At 43.1% G+C, this 21,751-nt stretch overlaps 1 protein-coding gene and 1 long non-coding RNA gene across 2 annotated transcripts in view; one reads left to right on the top strand and one right to left on the bottom strand.

Annotated features, from left to right (window-relative positions):
- Window positions 1-543: 543 nt before the first annotated feature.
- Window positions 544-21,392, bottom strand: onecut3a (one cut homeobox 3a). The gene is made up of 2 exons (XM_077606508.1): window positions 20,051-21,392; window positions 544-5,344 (listed from the first exon to the last, which is right to left on the bottom strand). The coding sequence occupies exons 1-2, from the start codon at window positions 21,126-21,128 to the stop codon at window positions 5,052-5,054; spliced, it is 1,371 nt and encodes a 456-aa protein (XP_077462634.1). The 5' UTR covers window positions 21,129-21,392; the 3' UTR covers window positions 544-5,051.
- The window catches only part of LOC144078443 (uncharacterized), a 45,194-nt gene continuing 32,183 nt past the window's right edge, over window positions 8,741-21,751 (top strand). Inside the window, exons 1-2 of the long non-coding RNA XR_013301208.1 lie at window positions 8,741-8,775; window positions 9,991-10,051. This is a non-coding gene — a long non-coding RNA (uncharacterized LOC144078443). The remainder of the gene's footprint in view (window positions 8,776-9,990; window positions 10,052-21,751) is intronic.

The following is a 21,751-nucleotide window of genomic DNA, read 5'->3' as shown; positions in this document are numbered from 1 at the left end:
TTGGGAAGAGAACCTTTTCACAATTATGACGGACCACTTTAGCTTGGTCTTACTGGATTTAGGGATGTAACGACACATTGATCTGGATGTATACAGCAATTGGTTTAACAATGATCCAATCAAATTGATCGAAACGCAAAACAACAAAATTGCCTTCTTTTGCTGAAAAGAAATGTTGGCATTCAAGTTTTTATAATGTTTCTGCGACAAAATTGTCAGAAATGTACAAATTATTTGGAGTTTTTGTATTACGAAGGTGTAGCTTGTTGTGGCTAACTACGTTAAATTGGCTAATATTGGTCCGGGGCCATAGAAAAATCAAAACTTCAAATTATGATTAAATTATCCAGCTTTCCAACACTGTTTCGAAATTATAGATACATTTCCAATTCCGTGATATGATATTGAATCTGAGGACAGCGATTTGATTTTAGCCAATATTAAAAATACTGCCATAATTCAGTTGATTTAATACAAACATGTATTATTTATCCCAATCCGTTAATTTCATGTTTGTGTCAAAAAAAAATTATATGTTGTTTTGATCTATTTCAATTTGGTTGTCCTTAACAATCGATATATCCATCTAGCTCAATTCATTGTTACACCCCTACCAAAAAAATGTCTTGACTACTACTACCAAGTGAAGACGTCATATGAAAAAGGGTTTTATAGGTAGATGGCCAATTATCTTTCCGTTCCAATGTCCCGCATTATCGCAGGGCTCGGAAGGAAAACTCTGTCTTTCTTATCTTCTGTCTCTTTTGTGGCCCTCCACACATTCACCTCGTCTTTTCCTTCTTCGATGAAAACAAGTACAGCAAAAGTACAAGGAAAAATGAGCAAAAAGAAAAAAAAAAGAATTCATTCTTTTTTTTCTTTTAACAGTATAAAGCTTCAAGTCACAAGTTCCAAAACTAACTATCATAGTGTCATCATTTCATAATCATCGTTTATCATTAGCAGTATTATTTTCACTTTTTTTAAATTACATAAAGTTTACATGAAAGGTTTTTGAGGTATTTCAGAATTAATTGTCAAACACACGCCTACCATACTCTTTGCGCTCGCCAGGGGGGAGCGGGGGGGGGGGCGTAGGGATGGACGGACAAGGTCAAAGGTCGGGGGAGGAGAGGTTACTTTTTTATGTGAGTCTTCTGCACTTTTAACAGCGCAGCTTCTGTGCTTGCACAGGCGGACTGAGATGATGAGTTAGGATATAAAGACCAAGTCGAAAACCCCTCTGGGCGCCCGGCACCTCTTGCCTTTTTTGCCTCCCTCTGTCTCTGTTACACAAAAATATCTCTGAAGCGAGAGAGGCAAAAAAAAAAACAACAACAAAAAGGAAAAAGAAAAAAAACAACCAAAAAAAGACAGTGGACGCGCCGGGCGGGAGGGGCGAGAGCTTTGAAAAGACAAAAAAAAAGTGACAGATGGAGCTAACATATCATTTGGATTGAAATAAATGGCGTATAGAGATTGTTTTATAGACTTTCTACATGATAAAGTGCTTGTATTCTAGTGTATCAAGATGGAAAGTCAATATGGGAGAGAACGCTGACACAGCCCGTGTCCCTCTCCCGCCTCCCCTCCCCCGTTACTGTCCATCCAATTACGGGTGCGTTGTTTTGGGGGAGAAAATGAGGGTGTGCTACCCTTCTTGTGTGGTGTGTTTCGTATAGCAGTGCAGTCCCACCCGTGGTTGAAGGAAAAAGGCACTCAACTCTGTCCTGCAAGTTGGCCACCCACCATTTACGTATACTTGGCCAACTGCAGTCTGACTGCGCTGTTACTACCAAAATGTGTTTGCCTGTGTTATTTTTTGTATTTTTTTTTTCTGGGATGTATACCTCCCCCCCAGGCAGTTTAGGAGCAGTAGGCTGCAGAATCTTTGGTATTAGTGGCGGTTTCACAAACCACTCCGTTTAGTGAGGTAGCCATCATTGGTTTTCTCACTACAAACATTTTTGTCAGCACTCGAGCTGATTTGTCACGTATTCAACCCCTCCCACCCCATTTTTTTGTCTTTTTTTTCTGGTACCACCCTTGTAGCTCGTTTGTTTTTTTTAGCGGTCTTAACTCACTGCTTATAGCAAGGTGAAGTTAAGTGTGTTCAACTTCCTTATCCAAGCTCTGCACTACACTGACTACATTGTTGGAAATGCTACAGTTGCATCTGAAGACCACACGTTGAAAAGTCCCGAGCTTTCAAACAGACACACACACACGGGTGTTGTTTTTCTTCATCCGGTCCGTTTCAGGGGCTCAAAGAGTACCACAGTTTTGACATAAAAATGCCCCCAAAGTTCTTTTTTTCTCCTTCCCGTAGGAAATCGCTCCTCAGAGTCCGTCCGAATGCCAAAATCAACCCCAAAACCGTCCTTCGTTAGCCACGTCGCTCTTTTAGAAAGTCTTTTTTTTGTTTTTCAATTATCAACAAGGTGCCTTACTTTTTGCACAAGAATAACAAGAAATAGAAACTTTGTGTCTACGTACGGTACTAATTGAATACCCGCATCGTTTACAGAGAGGAAATGGTGAAAGGGAGGTAGAAAACAACAAACAATGAGCGCCTTTTTTTTGGACTGTTTACTCTTGTGTATTGTCTTTGGAGAGTTTCAATCTTAATTAGATAAAAAGCTGATTGTTGATTGCTATGGCGCGCTCACGCCGCCGGCCCCCCAGTGTGTGTCGGCCCACTACCGTCTTGTCTGATTGGAATTAAGGCAGTAAAGCATTGGGGCAAAATTTATTGTAGCATTTTTGACAGCTTGAGAGTGGGCTACAGGATAGCCCCTTTGTGTGCGTGTGGTTTAGAAATATGGCATGCCAATATTAATAGAGTATTAAGGCCACACTGAAAAGAAGCTGAGCTGAGGTGATTTTCAACTCATTGGATGGGAGTTGCTGCCAGGTCTCCCAGTCAAACTGGATGGAACGTCTATCGTGGTCAATGGCAAATTTGTGTAAAAATCTGGGTTTTCGTTCTCCTGGTTTGAATGGAAATAGGCGGGTGGGGTTTGCAATAGCAGTGGTTTTCATTGCATATTTTTATAATTATAGTATTTTTGCTGTTTTTCAATAATGATGGATGCAAAAATTCTGCCGGTAGGTGAAATATATAAATGTATTTGGTTCCGTTAGTCTATGCTTGAGATAACTAAAAAAAAAAAAAAGGAGTAGTGTCAAATTTGCTAAAAATGTTGGAAATGTGATATGAAATAGGTGATTCAATTCAGTGGTAATGAGGCTAGAAGTCTTGCTAATGGATTTGCCTTTTCAATTTAAATTTGCAGGGTAGGTGATTTCAAGATAAAAGATCAAATATCACGCAAAATACATACAATAAGAAATGCAACATAGGCATTTTTATCCAATTTTTATAAGTGTAGTAGAAAGGGTACCTGATTTATTTATTTATTTATTCTTTTGAGTAACTTGCTTACTTATTTCCCTGTATTCTGCCACAGTGTTAATGTTCAAATAGTTCCAGTGGATTACAACCATGTTTTCACAGGTTAAAAAACCATTTTTAAAGACTACTTTGCAAAATGTTTAATACTTACTGTATTGTTTTTGGTAGGACTTGGCGTAAAAAGCACTGCTCTAGAATGTGTACGATGATCAATATTTCTTTTAGAAGGACAAAAAGTGTAACACTTTACGAAGGAAAGTGGGTAGGGAATGTTTTTAAATGAGTGAATTTTTGCAATATATGGTTAAAATGACCTCCTGCTAGACTTTGCCGGCTTCCTTCGATTTTGACTTTGTTTGTCGTAGCGTTTTATTCGCCTTTCATTGTGGCCCAAATACTCCTTTTGAATGGAACAACCGAGCCTCTCAAAATAAATCGCAAACTGCCATTGCGCCTTGTTTTGTTTGTGCACCTTTCCCCCCTGCTTTTTTGTTTGTAAAGCTGTCAAACTTTTTGCTCTTGATCCCTGCAATTTTCCAACTGAGTGGAACACCTCCCCCTTCTCTTTTCCACTAGCAACAATAGGGTAATGGCTGCTTATTGATCAACGTATTGTGCCGCTCTCTTTTACGCTTTGGCCGGCAGGGCGCACTGTGGCTCCGCTGTTACCTCGCGCCGCTGTTACAATGGGGCATTTTGTGTCGTCGTCTCCACCGGGTGCTCCTTTTACTCTCCCCGTAAAAAATAGGACGGATACCCGAGCATGTTTTTGTCGCTTAGCCGTGGGTTTTCGACTTATCGATCAGGGGAGAAGAGAAAAAAACGAACAAAGAGCTCGTCCAGACGTGTCGCCGGGCCTCTCCCGCGGTTCAAAAGAACTGTGGGCTCAGGCTTTACAATGACAGGCCCTCCGACATCTGTGCAGAAAAGAAAAAGGAAAAAAAAAAAGACCCGGGCCCGGAAGACCTGCCGCCGAGCGTCTTCGTTTTCACCTTGAGGGAGAGGTCGAGGCCCCGCTCGCCATCCGCATCGATTCATTTTTCAATTCATTAGTCGGCCTCGTGATCAGGCAGAGCTGCTTTGTGAGATGGCCGGCCATCGGGGAATACCTTGGAAGGGCTGGGGGTCTGGGGGGGTGGGGGGGGGGGGGGGGGGTGGGGGGGGGGGGTTGGAGTAGGCGAGGGAACTGGAAAGCCTATACGTCGGTTTGGTTTAAGACGGCGTTGTGTACGCACGCGTGTGTGTGTGGCGTAGGGCTCGTATAGTAAGGCTATGTGCAGTTGTGTCAGGTTTATTGCCGGTGACGTGGAGCAGGGGGCCGGGGGGGTTCAGAATAAGTGGCTACGTCGGTTGTGCCCAATACCGTCCAACAACGGAAAAAAAATCTTTGGTGTCTGTTAACTTTGATGCCCTAAGGATGATTTCCTTTGCCCTCCCACCCAACAAAAATCTCCGAAGAAATGATTGTCCTTGTGTGTGACACAGAGTGGACCTGACTTTACCTATTTTCATATTTCGAGCTTGACCATTTTTCACAAAAAGATGATTGCATGGCACAAAGGATTTTTTTTTTCTTGGAGGGGTGGGGGCGTATTCGGACGGTCCAGGCCGGGGAAAGGTGGTGGCGTGAGTCCTCCTACGCTTTGGAGAAGGTAGTGGCGGAGGTCCCGGGCTGCCCGGGGCTGGTGCCGTGGTCGTCGTGCCAGCGGTCCACGCAGCGGCGTCTCGCGTTCATAAAGAAGTTGCTGACGGTGCTGAGCTCCAGGCCGAGCTGCTGGGAGATGGTGATCTGCATTTCTTTGGACGGTCGCTTATTCTCCTTGAAGATGGCGATGAGCGTACGCCTCTGCAAGTCGGTGAAGACCAAGCGCTGCTTTTTGGGGGCCGTGTTGCGGTCCTTGTGTTGCTCCTGTTCTTTGCGCTTGCAGGCTTGGCGTGGATGGCAGCAGTGGGAGGGATGGGGATGAAAGTGGGAAGCAGAGAGGGAGGAAAAACACAAAGCAAGGTAAGTATACAAACCAGGGTTACCGTGAGGAAGAGGGTAGGTCGGAAGGGCCGCTCGGTTCAAAAATATCACCCGGGGGGGTCTTAAAATTATTTGACAGGGGAATTGCTGGAGATGATTCTGTGTTAAATGGCTTCCAAATGTGAAAATAAAGTACTACTAATCCATTCTTTATCTTGATGCCAGTTCAAAATGACATTACAAGTCACTTATGTTTGGTAATTTGTTTAGGCTAACTTGTCGACTGCTGCAAGATTTGCCTATGGATTGTACTGTAAGTGATCTTTAAAAAAAAAAAAATGTCCTAAAGTGAAATGGGATGTTGTTGAAGCAGTTCACATTCATTTTGTGAGCAGAAGTTGCAGCTTCATTTTATTCCGAAATTAAATGCTACGTCACCGGGTCACAATTTAATACAAGTAAAATAGATTTTTTTAAAAAATAGGTCCATACCTCAGCTTTTCATCACGCTAATGAAAGTAGGCACTAAGCCAAGGGTCTCAAACTCAGGTTGGTTCGCGGGCCACATTAACGTCAACATCATTTCATGTGGGCCGGACCATTTTAGATCTCATATTTAGATTTTTTTTTTAAATTGGATTAAAAGAACTGGATCAAAAGCCCTAAATAGTCTGTTTTTATAGATCTAAAACTGTTTATTTGAGCTTTTTTTTTCCTTAGTCATGGAAAATGTCCTATTTTTTATTTCAAATGGAAACATATTTTGTTGAAGTGGAAAACGGAAAATATTTTTATAATTATTTTTAGATTTTACAAAATGCTTTTTGGATTAAAAACACAAAAGAAAAAAATGGATTTAAAAAATGGCAGTGATTGTTTTTAAAAAGGGGAAAATCAGGAAATATAATGTACATCTATAATCATTTGAATTTGATCCTAAAACGGAAAGTTGGCACTCATGCTTGACTTTCTCGGGCCGCACAAAATGAGGCGGCGGGCCAGATTTGGCCCCCAGGCCGGCTTTTTGACACCTGTGCACTAAGCTAAACATAGCTGAACTATAGCTCTAATAATACCATATATTTATAGGTATGCTACATTGTGCTGTTTAGGCTGTAATAGTTATCTGTTATATTAAAACAAGCCTATTCATTGCCCATTCTATCCAATTGATGTTTTGTTCCTCTTCATGGTGCATTTTTCAGGTGGTGTGACCAATAGTTAAAAGAAATGTAATATATATCTCAAAGCTGCTTAGGCAAACTTCTGACTTTATGTTCGGAACCAAACGGCTTCATCCAAAAACATTTCATCCCAAACTTATAATATAATAAAAGTTGATTTAAAGCAATTCCATGTTCCCTGCCCAGTGGGAATATTCCTTGCATGCTGCGGTGCGCAGACAAGGAGCCAGCCCGCGGTGACGGGGGGGTGTGGGGGGGCTTGGGGTGAGTTGAAGCGAGTGGGAGGGGGTAAGGGGTCAGGGGGGCCCTCCCCGCTTCTACCGTTTGATTCAATATTAATGCAGTTGGAATCACGGCGGGGTACCCGGGCCAGCGTTGAACAAAAGTACGCATTTTGTGCTATAAAATAAGGGCTAAGAAAAGATTGGACGGAGGAGATTTTGTGTGTTTTTCAGCCAAGGAAAGACGAAGGGTGGGAGAGAAAAGGAGGGATGGAGAGGGGCCGGCCAACGTAGGAGAAAAGCAAGATATTGACCGACTTTGCTGTAGGAACTGGGCGGAGGGGGGGGCCTCTCTGCTGGGACTGAGGTCAGACTATCCCCCGCTACCCACCCCGAGCGGGTCTACAGTCTGCTACTTCAAACGCAGCCCGCTGGAGCCCACTCTATTGGGCTCTGAGAGGGTATTTATAAGCCAACCTTGCACCCCAGCCCCTAAACACCAACACTTGAGACCGCCTCCTCTTCCCATACGTGAAGCACATTTCAAAACACTTATTTGACGCTCAGGTGGAAAGCAGAGAAGGCCAGGATTAATAGTTAATATGACGGTGCATTGTGGGGAAGGAAGGGGGGGCAGAGGTAGACAGGTGGACAAGTGGCGAGTGGGAATGTTAAGGCGCCACCACCTTGGTAGCCGCCAGCACTCCCCCGCCGACCGAGGGATCGAAACGCGCCTAAACGGGCCGCACGTTCGACCTCGGCTTCCCCGCTGTCTCGGTAAACACGGAAAAGAAAATTGGTGTAAAGAAAGAAAGATGTCATCCGCGTGGGGTCTCCACCTGCTGCTGCCGCCCCTTTTGTCTGAACGCCGGCTTCGATTAGTTGCACGCTGCATCTCGGTGCATGTAAAGACGGAATTTGTTCGACTTGTATGCAAGCTGGAATTTGTGTGTGTGTGTCTGTGTGTATTTGTGTGTTTGGGGAAGTGGCAGGGGGGGTTGTGATTGTGCTGAAGTGGCGAGAGTCAGGCAGTGGCGCTGTGTGTCTAATTACAGTGGAACAGAGACCATTGATCAGCCATTGCAGTCCAATCCGTTTACTACAGACGTCTAACCTGCACACTAGCACATCCATCATATTCACGTTTCACATCGACACCACCAAAGTGTGTTTAGATATATACTGTGCACACACGGGCCACCTCATCAAACACTCCCAATTCTCTCCATTTTGGCCAAAATGTACCGCTCCCATTCCAATTCAACACGAATATTGCTGTTTTATTATTATCTATTGAAAACGATGTTTTGTACTGCTTTATGCTGCACTGATGCATACCTATCAACCTCTGCCGATAACTGCCCTTATAAATGATTATGATTCCCCTTACAAACCCCCAAAAAACCTTACAAACACCGTACGACTCGTACGGTGTTTGTAAGGTTTTTGGGGGGTTTGTAAGGGGAATCATAATCATTTATAAGGGCAGTTATCGGCAGAGGTTGACAGGTATGCTGATGGAACATTTTAATTCCCATCTGGAAGGAACAATGGAATATTTACGTTCTCCTTGAGCTTCAGTTAAAGAACAAAAAAAGTCTACACGGCCCTGTTTAAATGATAGATTTTGGGATGAAACTAAAAAAAATGCAAACTTAAAATGACAGACAACACTTTAAATACATAAGCTTTAGTGAAAGATAAGCTAGGCCCACGCAGGTGAACACTAATTGACTCAAACACAGGTGCAAGGGATGATATGTATTAATGATATAACGAGGAAGGGTGGCCAATCTGTGATAATCACATTAGATTGGCTGAAATAATACAGCTTTGTTAAAATGTCTCTCTGGAAATGTTGGCTTTTATTTGCGTTTTCCCAACTATTAACCATCAGAAAAAGACATTTGCTTGTTTTCATTGGGTTAAATAAGATGTTTTTTAATAGGATTGACAAGAAAAATGTGTTGTCTGTCCCCTTATTTCAAGGTAAAAGAACCTAAAATATTACGACACAGTATCTTTTTGGTCATGAGTAGTATTGTGTGTACCAATAATACAGTACTTTTCAGAATTATAGGCAAAATGTTCCACTTGCATCTCATCATGCCACACAATTATCCCACATTTAGAAAAATATGACAATCCAATGATGTTTTAGGATTATGATTAAAGCTGTTGATGAATGACTCACATTTTAAAGTGCCGCATTTGATGTCTAAGCACTCATCTCTCATGATGAGAAATACTCTCGCAGCAACATCATTATTGCATTTCTTTAGCACTTCAAACAAGTTTAAGTAACGACAAAAGCTCCTCATTACGATGGATGGATTGGTGAAATTATTTCTAAGTCTTATATCAACAACTTTGAACTGGAGGTGGGAATCAATCACAGAGAGGCTCTTGAGACTGACGGTATCACGATACTGAGATGCTGCAATATACTGGAAGAAAAATGAACGGCTGTGATACATCATGATGTCTATAGAACTGACAAAGGAACAAAATGGCTTCTTTAAGGAAAATTCATCAGCAAAAGTAAAGAATGGGAATGCCTTACAAGTCAAAGTCTTGCAGGAAAGAATAGAATTCAAACTCTGAATTTGTCTATATAATTTTGGATACTTTAAAAAAATGCTACTTAACTAAATCTGTATACGCAGCGAGAGCTCATTTAAGTGAGTGAAAGCACTACATTATCAGGGATTCTCATAGAGTAAACAGGTTATTTGGAAACTGAAATTACAAGAATGTATTATCAAATACTGTATTTTTCAGACATCTGAGTTAAAGTCGCAATAGATGTAGAATGTACAAAGAAAGGGAAAAAACCTTTATAAGCTGCACTAGAGTATAGGTTGCATTTTTAGGGGCATTTTTTCTTATTAATCAGAAACCACTAACACGATACTTTAAATTAAGAGCAAAATAGGGAACAAAATACAAACTAGGCACCTATTAATGTTAACATATTAACCTCTTGGGGCGTTATTATGGCCTAAAAATACAACATAAGCTGTTGGTGGGCAGAGTGAAAAAGAAATAAGACATATAAGTCGCACCCGAGTATAAGTTGTATCCCCCCCCCCCCAAAAGAGCAATATATAGTCTGGAAATTACGGTAATTCATTCGCTATGTTGATATTGATAGATTTGAAGCATTATTTATATTTATTCCCTCGTGTTTTTTTCTCTCTTCAGTTGAAACAGTTTGAAGTTGAACCAAAGTCCACTTTTCGGTTGGTTGGAACAAATATAAGAGGTACGTGCATTACACAGTGAGTAAAATAAATGTCTGTTATTGTATGCAAGAGCACAATGAAAATAAACCCAACAATTCATTTTGCAAATCCAGTGCTGCTATGGACTTCCATTTTAAATGTTGTCTTTTTTTTTAAATCTGGCAGAGGCTGTTTTTTAAACCACTTTTTAAAATTGTATTTCCAAATGACACTTAGTTTAAACAAACGGCGACTTTTCGTCAAAAATCACTCTATTGATCCCAAAATGTTGCACTGTGCATCGTATTTATATGCAGACTTGTACATTCCTATAAATAAATAAATCCTGTTTCTAATTGACAACAACCAAATGGTATAATCCAATCATTTTCATTATTTATTCTTTTTTATATATATCTAGGAAAAAATCTGATGTGTAAATATGTATTGTTTTACATTTACTAGCAATCTCACCATTGACTGTAACATGTATTTTCATTTAGTATTCAGCAATAATGATGAATTTTTACATTGTTTAAAAAATATATATCAGGATAGATGAATATCAGAATAGATGGATAATAATTTCCAATGCAAAAGATGAATCACGTATACATATATAGTGCAAGGAGTGTAAGTGTGTGTGTTAAACCGTGTGTGTTGGGTGGAGGGATGGTGGGGTGAATTACACATTTCACCCCCTCGTCTCCCCCCTTTTTTGCTTGCTGTGGCCCTTCTGGCCACCCGGTGTCGCTCTCGACACAGCCCACGTCTTCCACATGGGAAAGTGGGCGAGGGGTGGGGGGATTCTCAATGCACTGCCTTTGCTACAGGCGCTGGATTTACTAATCAATATCGATCGATCCGTTGAGGAAGGGGGCCCTGATTACTGAACCAAGCTCGGTGTAGAAAAAGGGGGGGATGGTGGAATCGATCATTGCAGCTTTTAGAGCTCCAGTGGGCACCACCGAGCGAGGCGAGGGGGCGGACGTGCACAAAGAAGCAGGCCGGGCAAGAGAGCGCTTTTGCGGCGTTGCAATGCTCCCCGCTGGCTCACTCGGACCTGGGAGGAAAGTGTGTGGACGTGTGTGTGTGTCTGTGTGTGGTTGTTTATTGCTGGGACGACAGGTTTCCACCTACTACATACACTTTTCGAACGTGACATTAAGCAAACAGCGAGCTACTTTTCAGGATTATGCTTGAAAGGGAATATTGTTTTTTTTTTTAATTTAGCCACGTTATCCCCCCCTCCTGCATTAATATTCCTCCCCCAAACCCACCAAGCGAGGTTAAGAGAAAGGCACATGGACGTTCGATAATCGATCGATAGATTCGTGAATAATTCGTGTGTGAAATTCACTTCGTCCAATTAATTATGGCCTGGACGAGGAGTGAGTGTTTCATTCATGCTGGGAAAGAAAACGTAAAAAAAACAAAAACCTGGAGGAAAAATGCGTGACTTTAGTGGTAGAAGCCATACTGCGCATGCGTGCGACTATATTTGAATAACAGCATTTTTTCAAGGCAGTTTGAAAGTGTACTCAAAAGAACTGAATAATATGCCTTTTCCGTTTAGCTGCGGAATTTAATTTACAGTTCGGGTGAATTTAACGTCAAGGCTCAAATTTCTACTGAGAGAAATCATTTCCAACCTTCCAAATTGAAATGGATTTGACGTTTATTGCTGTCAATGGCATCCAAAGCTTTAATAAACATGAATCTTTCCCTATGTGCCTAGATGGAGAGCAGCAATGTGTCACATGACATAATTTAAGTAATATCTCAGGACAACATTGCACAGCTGTCAGTTACATGTATATTAAACAAGACATTTCTTTTCAATTCTCCAACACATTTTTTGTTTCCATTAGAAAAGTGCATGTGTTATCAATTCTGTAACCCCCCCAAGAGTGTGAGTGAATGAGTGTATGTGTGTGTGTGTGAGTGAAGTAGTGTGTGTGTGAGAGGCAGGCTGGAGGCCAAAAAGCTGGGCCAAGAAAAATCCTTGTAGCTCAATAGCGCCTGCCTGTAATGAGTGAGAATTGGCGTTAATGCACTGATAACGGGACACAATTTGTGCTCGGCCCTCCTGCAAGGCATTACTCGTGTATGTATGTGTATGTATGTGTATGTGTGTATGTGTATGTGTGCACCCTTCTTCAGGTGGCCAGAATATTGCAAAGAAATATTTCAAATGGCTTTTTGTACTTTGGACTTGCAGCCCTAATGTATAGTGTAGTCTTGTAATTAAATGCACTGGAGCGTTTTGCTGGTAGACTCATTTTTAATAAGCATGATGATTATGATTATTACCACTGGTTTAATTGCACATGGAGCAGGCATTCGTTTTATGTGAGATTAAACATTGATTTTGGTCCATTTGGTTTCTTCGAGCAGTTGCGCGTGATAAGATGTGGGGCGATTATTATGATTATGTTTTAGCAAAATGCTCATTAAGTGAATGATGGATATTTGGGTTCAAAGTTCTCCAAGATAATTGACTTTTGAATATATTGCTGCATTTTTTGGACATTTGTTTGCGTGTGTGTCATTTAGGTTGCGAAAATCTATTTTGAAATTCGGTCCAAAATTGGATTTAATATTTTTACTAAATTAGCAAAACATGCACAAGCATTTCTAGCACATTTTGTTTTACAAAGCACAATTGAAGGGCTTTTTAAAGTGGTGAAATGTTCAATGAGTATCCAAATAAAATTTAAATGCAATGGATAATTCGGATCTTATAACAGAAGCCAAATCAGGCGTCGCACACAAGCAGGAATGTTTCAAATAAATAAATCGATTGCACGACTAAGGAAAATGAAAACACTGCTGGTTTATATATTTTAATAACATGGCATTCCGAGTGTGTTAGAGTGGACATCGATTCATTCATCAATTGATTTCACACTCGTTTTGCTCATTTTGCGTGTGTGTGTACGTGTGTGTGTCTCAATCTGCCGAAATGCTTGCGTGTGCATAACAGATATAAAATCCAAAGTACAGAAATGTAATTTATAAATGATAGCTTCAAATTATTTTTTCTGCAAACGTAGGGAAATGATTTATTTAAACTTTTGTCGGCAATTGCATGTTTTTTTCTCTCTCGCTCAACTGTTAGTAAATAATTTGAAAACACAAAGGGGTTCAATTCAAACACACCCAATGTTAAATCTTCTATGGAGATTTCCACAGTTAATTCCAGATTAAATTGCCTTTTGAAAGCTGGCACTGCTCAATTGGATTGGATCCTCTTGTTCTATTAAGCAAGCCATTATCGGCCCTTTAATAACCGATGGCCTGTCAGTGTGCCAGATAAGCACACATCCACGAAAACACACACACACACACACACACACACACACACACAAACACACACACACACACACACACACAAGCCACAACATTAGGTACAGTTAAAGGCATCCAAAATACATTAAATATGAGTTCAATTGTCATGTTGTGGCACAAAAGTAAATTTTTGAGAGGTCTTTTAGTGGCATTCAAATGCATAATTTTCCTACAAATTCATACATTCGCCATATATGATTTTGTTTTCAAAATGTAGAAAAATGCTATGTCCCTTCCCCCAAAAAATCGCCTTGCCTTTTGCACTTTTTTGGCATTTTCATCCACATAATCATAAATATAAAACATTTTCACATGATTCATATATATTTAGAAATCGGAAAATTTCGCCGTTGCACAATCCCCCAACACACACGCACACGCACACACACATACACACACTCGTACCTTTCTTGCATACGTGCATGTTCTTTGGACTGATTTCGATTGTGCGTCGCATGAGGTCAAAAGGCATTTCATTTTTTTATTTTTTTTATTTTTTAAACACTAGCTGCGCATGCGCCCTAAGGACCACTAACTAGATTGAATTATGGTTATCTCGTCTCCTTTGTGTATATTTGCCTGGAAATAAGTGTGTGTATGCAGGCATTAACCCTTTTGATGCTATCCGCGTGCGTTCAGTCGTCTCTGGCAGCAATTTGATTTAAAGGTCATTCTCTCCTATTGATCTGCTTCGGTGGAGGGGGGGTGTAGTGGGGGCGTAGGAATTGATCATGTGAAATAAAAGAGACGGTATGGGAGACTGTACAGAGTCCAGACCTCCCCCGTTGCATTTGTAATCGGACATGCATGCACGGCGGCCCCCGGTGCGAATTGGGGTGAGCATGTGGGAGTGAGTGTGTGCGACTGGGCTGCAAAGCAATTTGACTTTCGATTAGAATTGCATTATATTTTTTAATCATACACGCGAACCCACATGAGCAAGGAGAAGGAGAAGTTAAATCAGGTTGAGGGAACCTATGGCTCGGGAGCCACATGTGGCTCTTTTGATGGTGCATCTGGCTCTCCGCTAACCTGTGAGCTAAAATATGGAAACCGCTGGTGACAGAGCTGAGATACTGCGTTTTTTAAATTTGCTTTAGACTCTTCTGGAATGCATACTCTCATTGATTAGAAATTGCATAAGAATGTTGTCAATGTTGTTTTTTCCACTTTAAAAGTGGTGAAATTACTAAAAACAAAGGTACCCATTTAAATTCGGAGTATGGTTTTCAAGGAATAACATAGAAAATATGAATTGTTTATGGCTCTCTTCGTCAAAAAGGTTCCCGACCCCTGAGTTAAATGCTCGTGAACTTTGGAAGAAGAAGTAGGGGGAGCCATTGGGTTTGCACGTCCTGACTTTGGTGGCTTATGAATGAATGGCCGCCACCATGGCAGAGGCAAAAATGGTGGTGGGTGGAACGGAAGGGGGGAGTGGGGGAGTGGAGGAGAGGGGGAGTGGCGTGGCTCGGCTCCAGGGATGGAAAGCGGAGGTCGGGGAATGGAAATCGATACATATTCAGGGATGGCCACATCGGCCTTCGAACTAACAATGCGCGGCTGCGGGAGCTTCCGGATTGAAGGAACACGCGCGTGCACGTTGTTTTGGCGTGGAGTAAAAGTCCAAATTCAGCACATTAACCGATGATACGTTTAGGATTTGATTCTCCTATAGTTAAAATGAATTGGACGTCTGTTGCAGTCAATGGAAGCGAATGAGTTCATGAATTAAACGCTATTTTGACAAGGAAGCGATTGATGTTATGATGAAATTGATGATGATGCTGATTGCGTCAGTCAAATTCACACCAAGAGAATGGACGGTTTTTAATCGATTCGTTATCTCCATCTAGCCTGAATCTCGTCTTTTATGATATCAAGTTACAATCTGACAAATAATGGTGATGTGAAATGTCAACAATGGAGAAAAGTACAGACTATGTGAAGCTTATTCAATAGTTCAATAACAATGTTTGTGGAAATAAATCGTGATGCCGCAAACAGATTCTAACTCTATTTGTATGCATGTACTAACTGGCGTAAATTCGAATTGACTGACTTAAACATGTTAATATATATGTGGAAAAAGACTCCTAAAACATACATTACAAACTTGCATATAATCCAAGTTTCTCTGACGCAAGTATTCACTTTTTGGGGATAATCTGTAGCTTTCGACTTTGGATCAGGAAACTAAGATAATTATGCAAATCACCTAAAAACGGCTAACAATAATGTCGACTCATTTGCTGCCATTGACTGTATATTTTGGACTACAAGTCGCTCCTGTGTACTAGAAAAAAGGCGGAAAATATAGTATAATACTAACTTGAATATAGGTCACAGCCTCAGCAAACTATAAAAAAGTTTGACTTATATTCTGTAAAATATGGTATATTGGCTGTCTGTATGGAGCTAGTGAATTTAAGTGAAATTTATCTGTAGAGAAGCATATTGTTACAACAATGGTATACTTTTATCCTCTGAAAAAACAAACCGCAAAAGGCCAGAATCCTGCCGGATGGGAGCCAATATGACCCCGGCGTTATTTGTACTCATTTCTCATTATTCCCATTGTTCCGCCAGATTGTCGAATTTGGCACTGGCATCCATGGACGCCTTCCATCAATGAGGTCGTCGCGTCTCATCTCAAAGCGTAACAGCCTCGGGGGTTTGACCTGCGGTAAAATGATCGGCCCGGCTCTCCCGCAAGAGGGTTTGAAAGGTTGTACACGAGGCGTCTCGCTCGCTACTTACATCACACGTCGGCTCGCCGCGCGAGTGCTTAACGAACGACTAGAATCCCAAACCGCAGCCGCCTTGTTTACTCCCATGCCTCCCCGCCGCCACCATCAATTATTAAAGCAGAGCGATCGATCATCTCCTGAGCTCACGTTCAGATTATTATTATTATTTTGCATCAATTGTGTATTAGCACCTATCTAATTAGGTGTACCTTAAAACAGCTCCAAAATAAAGAAGAGACGATTGTTTATTTTCTGATCACATGTGCAGTTCGGGTCGACCTAAATCCGCGGCGTGATCGACACCATTGTGCATTGTGCTATTGATCCATATGACTGGGAGCTCTAGGATGAAATAATTGTGTTTTGGGGCCTACAAGAATGCGATTAACTGTGTTGAGGTGGGGAGAGTTCACCACCTTGAACTGTCCTCCCACCGAAGGACGAAACGTGGGGGGATGTTCCTGGCTTGTGCGCCACCAACAGCAACTTCAACGACACGCTTTCTAATAGGTCGTAAAATCAAGTTACTAGACTGGAGCCTTTTTAATAGATCACTTAACTGCTACACTTTGCCAGTGACTTTTAATTGCCAGTGTGTGTCCATAAGTGTGCCGGTCTGTAGTCTATTGAATGAAGCCCCCCCTACCCTATTCACCTGCTAAATAATACCCGTCCTCGCAAGCTATGTTGACCTAAGCCACCGTGAACATGCCTCGGCTATTCATATGGAAATGAGGCAACCGTGCTTTTTAGGTAGGTTATTTGGCAAGAATGCTTGTGTATAAAGTAGAGGAATTAAAATAATGTCAGGGGGGATGTTATTGTTGTTCGGTGGTTTACAAAGGTGAGCTGAAATGTAGTTTTAGTAATTAAAATTGTGTGGTATTTGACTTAGTGGTTCAGGGGGATATTATTGCATTTAAAACCACCAATATTATAATAGACCAGAACACATTTTTCCATGTTTGGAGATTAAATTAGGAGGGTATTGCCTAATTTGGTTCCCTAAACCACGTTTAAGGGGTTTCCTCCATATAGCAATCCTGGGAGACCAAATACTAAAAGTCTATCAAAGAAAATATTAAATCGCTCCAAAAATGTTTTTTTATTTTTGTTAATTTGGTTTTATTTGTATTCCTAATGGTCTTGCAGACTATTTAGCTTCCTATTGAAGAATTGGTATTTCTTTTGCTTCCCAATCTTAAATTTAGGAAGTTGACTCTGAGCTGTTTCAGGACTCCAATGTAATGTTCCCTATTCATAATTTCCCCTAAAATACTAAATGTATGTATACAATTATGTAAACATTGATACAAATATTTAAGATAAGGTTCCCTATAACAAATCCAGTGAAAACAAATGAAGAAAAATTGCCCAAAGTAAATTCCCACTCTAACTGTTCTCAGCTTTCCTTTACAAATGACTTCTAAATCACAAATGACCATTTGTCAATAAGGTAATGTATTTTTAAAGTTGCTCTACCACTAAAATGTAACACCCTTAAAACCAAATGAAGGCTCTTGCGCACGCACCAATCTCACTGCAAGCACGTTTTTAATATATACGACACTTCTGATGATATATCATCGAAACGTAAGTTAAAGGAGACCTCTAGGCTATAAAAAAGCACATTTGGATACACGCCACGCATAAAAGAAATGAAGCACGATGACAACACGGACAGAGAAACTGCCTTTTTTTTTTTAAATAGCAGCTGTCTTTTTACTACATCCCCCCCTCCTCACCCTTCACATCTACTATACATCCCCCTCATTTTCCTGCAGGGGAGAGACCAATGGGAGAGAGTGCTGAGGCGGGATAATTGATAGATGCACTGGCTATCCTTATCGATCAGCCCCGTATTGATCCCACCAAATACATTGAGATGGAGTGTGGAATTCAACACAGATGCGAAAGACGAATTGTTTTCGCCGCGCACGCTCTCTTTTAAATCTTTTCTTTATCCCGCAGCCGCCTCTTGTTCATAACAAAACGGATATCCATTCTTTAATCCCATATAAAAATAGACATGTATTTATCCTAAACCATTTTTATTTATTTATTTATTTTACCAGTGGGGGTTTGCTTGGGTACTCCTTTGCAGCCTATGGGTGTTTGCCCCATTAGGCGTGAAGGGCATACAAAGTCCCCCTAAAACAGGCCATGTCCACACACATTTGTGTGTGTGCGTGCAAGCATGTACAGACAGTGGCATTTTCGCATTAGCTAAGCAGGGCAGCTTGCATTGATTTGTGCGACTGTGATGAATTTGGAATAGTAATTTCAAGTTATTGATTGATGTGGCCCAGCGAGCCTCACTTTCAGCATATAGCGCAGCCCCCTTCTCTCTCTTTCTCGCTCCCTCTCTCTCAAAACACACACTCCCCAGGATAATGGTGGTTTTAAATGCAATCAGTAAAATTATTCTACCGTACATTTGCATACGTTCCATTTGTCATTTTGCCCCCGTGAATGCCATTTCGGCTCCATGTGGGTTTCTTAAAATCCACGAAAGCAAGCCTGTTGCAGACATAAAGGCGCATTTTCAAAATAAAAGCATATTTAGGCTTTCCCCTTCCCTCGTTTGACGTCATAGATTTACACAGATCGCCGTAGCACCTTGTCTTCCCGGATACTGGTGGCTTTTATCCGGATATAGAGTGTGGAAGATATAAACGCCCGTACAGCCCAATTAGCTTTAACTGCGGTGGCACTTAAAGAGACAATTGCGGGGCGGCGTTTAAATCTTTATTTACCAGAAACTCTTGGCTGAGAAAAAAAAGCGCACCGAGGAACAATTTACATCCCAAATTAAGTGCTTTTCAATAAGGCATCGACTGGAACTAAAATAGCCTGCCTTAATTGAAGTGTTGCCTTGAAATACGAGGCACAAAAAAAGAAAAAACAAGAGAGGCTGATTGACGTCTAACGGGCCTTTTAAAGCAAACAGGCGTCGATGAGAGCTCGCATCGAGTGCTTTTATTTAAGTCCTCTTCGGCCCGGACAATGATGGACAAAAGACGAGGAAATGGCCGCTTGTTTTTAGGTTGGGGAGGGGTGCACGCATCTGTTTTTGTCTGCCTTGATCCAAATCGATCATTTATCAGAGCGCTACTCTGAAAGGGGACGCCTGGACGTGAGGTATTGATCCACGGGAGGTCACGCATCCCCCTTCCCACAAACCCCCATTCTCATCTCTGTTAGGCTATTCTTGTTTGTGAACAGGCTGTTTTTTTATGGTTGGAGGTGCAATTCCAAGTTCATTTATTAGTCTTTTACACTCAATAGGGTGAGTGATTATTTTTAGTGATGGACAAGAAACAAAAACATTTGTGGATATCACATTTTGGGTCAGCCATTTTTTGTGTGTGTGGCTCACATGACCCAAAATGTGATTCCCATATACGCATATGTGGATAGCAGTACTTAATTATAATATTATGTTTCTTCTTTTATGGAATTTCTGAATTTTGGGGACTACATTTGATAATTTCATAAAATACACTGCCCCAAACCCATTTTTTTTTCATTTATTGCTTAACGTCCCCTTTCATTTACCCTGCGAGGATGCACATTCAGTGCCATCAATGGAACACTGTTCCAATCCCTTTTGACTGGGAGGGCTGGCAACAAGCAAAATGGCTCAGACATTCACCCCCATCGATGGCAGCCAATGAGTTAAACGAAGCGTCAGTGAGATTTCAGTGAACGGAGAGGGAAAAGTCGTTTTTCGACGACGTCCATCAAACGACGGGCCAACGTTTAACTCGACCAGCAAGTTTTACTCGATGGCATCGACTAATAAGCGGTGGTAATGTGCGTTTGAGCCGCCATCGACAGTCTCGCCACATCGACTCGTCATTGATCGCGTTGGGGGAGCCGCCGCCGCTGCCGTCGCCGGCGTTGAAGTGAGGCGCGCTGCGGGGCTGCCTCGCCACTCACCTGCAAGCCTCAGCGCCGACATCCGCTGGAATTCGGGCTCCTGGAGCCACTTCCACATCCTCCTGAAGGTCTCGCGGCCCGACTTGAGTTTACTCCACGGTTTAGGGTTCCGCAGCAGGTCGGACAGCGTGCCCTGCGAGCGGCACAAGATCCTCTGCGCGAAGATGGCCTGCGGGATGCTGTAGCGCTTGAGCTCGGCCGTGATCCGCTGCGCCACCTCCTTGGTGTTGATCTCCTCCACCTGGCCGGAGCCGCCCCCCTGCGCGCCCCCCACCACCGTCTGCCGATCCCGCTCCGACAGCATGGAGCCGTTGGCCTGAGAGTGCGGGTGGCCGTGGTGGTGGTGGTGGTGGATGCCGTTGAGGGACGTCATGAGGCCGGCGCCGTGGCCGCCCAGCCCTCGCGCCAGGTGCTCCTCGCCCCTGGACAGCATGGCGGCGTGCGAGTCAAAGCCCCCCGCCGACAGCATCTTGTCGTTGGAGAGGTGAGCCCCCGGGCCGTAGGCGCCCAGCGACTGCTGCGAGCCGTGCAGCGGGCCCAGGCCGTTGGAGAGCGGGGACAGCGACTGGCCCATGCCGGACATGTCCTTGGGGTAGTGGCCGTAGAGGTTGCTCATGGAGGCCAGGCTCCGGTCGTCCCGCATCAGCGTGAAGCTGCCGCTGACGTTGCCCGCCGCCAGCCGCTGGTGCGCCGCGTGGTGGTGCGCGTGCGCGTGAGCGTGCGGGTGCGGGTGGTGGAACTTCTCCGACACGGTGGAGATGGGCGGCAGGTGTTGCAGCGGCGTCAGCGTGGTGTAGGTGCTGCTCAGGCTCATGCCGCCCGAGTCGCACGCCATGCTCATGGCCGGGTGCAAGGGCCCCGAGAGCGCGTGGTCGGCGCGGTAATCGCCCGCGCCCTCCAGGATGGAGGCCATGCTGGACACCATGGCCGAGCGGCCGTGGGACGACACCAAGTTCCGGTGCGACGACGCCACCGACGAGGGCTGCCGCGCGTGGTGGGGGGAGTTCATCAGGTCCCCGCTCTGGTGGGAGTGAGCCACGCCGTGCAGGTTGCCAATGTTCTCCATTGTAAGCTCCATGTTTGGGGGAGGAAATGAAGAGGGGGGATCTTTAATTCCACCCCGCTCGCACGGACGGACGGACGGACGCACGCACGTACGCACGCACACGCACGCTGGTCTGTCGTCTCACTCCTCGCTTCCTTGCCGATAAATTGGGAACGATTTCAAAGCCCGGCCATTGATTGTGCTTGCTTGTCTGCAGTCAATCCAGCATGGTCCTCTCTCTCCTAGTGGCGCCCACCTCTCCTCGCTTTCCTCTTCTCTCACCTCTCTCTCGCCCTCTCTCTCTCTCTCTCCTCTCTCCTCTCTCTCTAGTGCGTGTGTGTGGACGTTTTCACATCGCACACAGCGTGTGCGCATGTGCGCGCCCCCGCGGCGTCACCCCCGAACGCACTCGTTCGCCGAGCGTGACGTCACGCAGACAAACACACACTCCGATTTCATTCCATTCCATCCCTGAAGATTGCATTATAGGCGGCTCTGTCTGGGGCGATAAACAAGAAAAGAGGGCCATTCTTGAGCAACGTTTACTTTGTGGGGATAACGAGAGGACTCTTCCTTGTTTTTTTGTGATAAAAAATGCAGGGTGCCACGTGTTTTCGGGTGAAAGGTTAAATATTAATAACAACGGCCCACGTGGA

The sequence above is a fragment of the Stigmatopora argus genome, chromosome 8, assembly GCF_051989625.1.
Source record: "Stigmatopora argus isolate UIUO_Sarg chromosome 8, RoL_Sarg_1.0, whole genome shotgun sequence".
NCBI classification, from domain to species: Eukaryota; Metazoa; Chordata; class Actinopteri; order Syngnathiformes; family Syngnathidae; genus Stigmatopora; species Stigmatopora argus.
This window is presented reverse-complemented; position numbering and strand designations above follow the sequence as displayed.

Excerpts from the sequence above, each read along its gene's own strand:
- onecut3a (XM_077606508.1), bottom strand. The coding sequence starts at position 21,128 with ATGGAGCTTACAATGGAGAACATTGGCAACCTGCACGGCGTGGCTCAC. Across the intron at positions 5,345-20,050 it reads GTCGGCGCTGAGGCTTGCAG|CCTGCAAGCGCAAAGAACAG; the intron begins GTGAGTGGCGAG and ends ATCCACGCCAAG.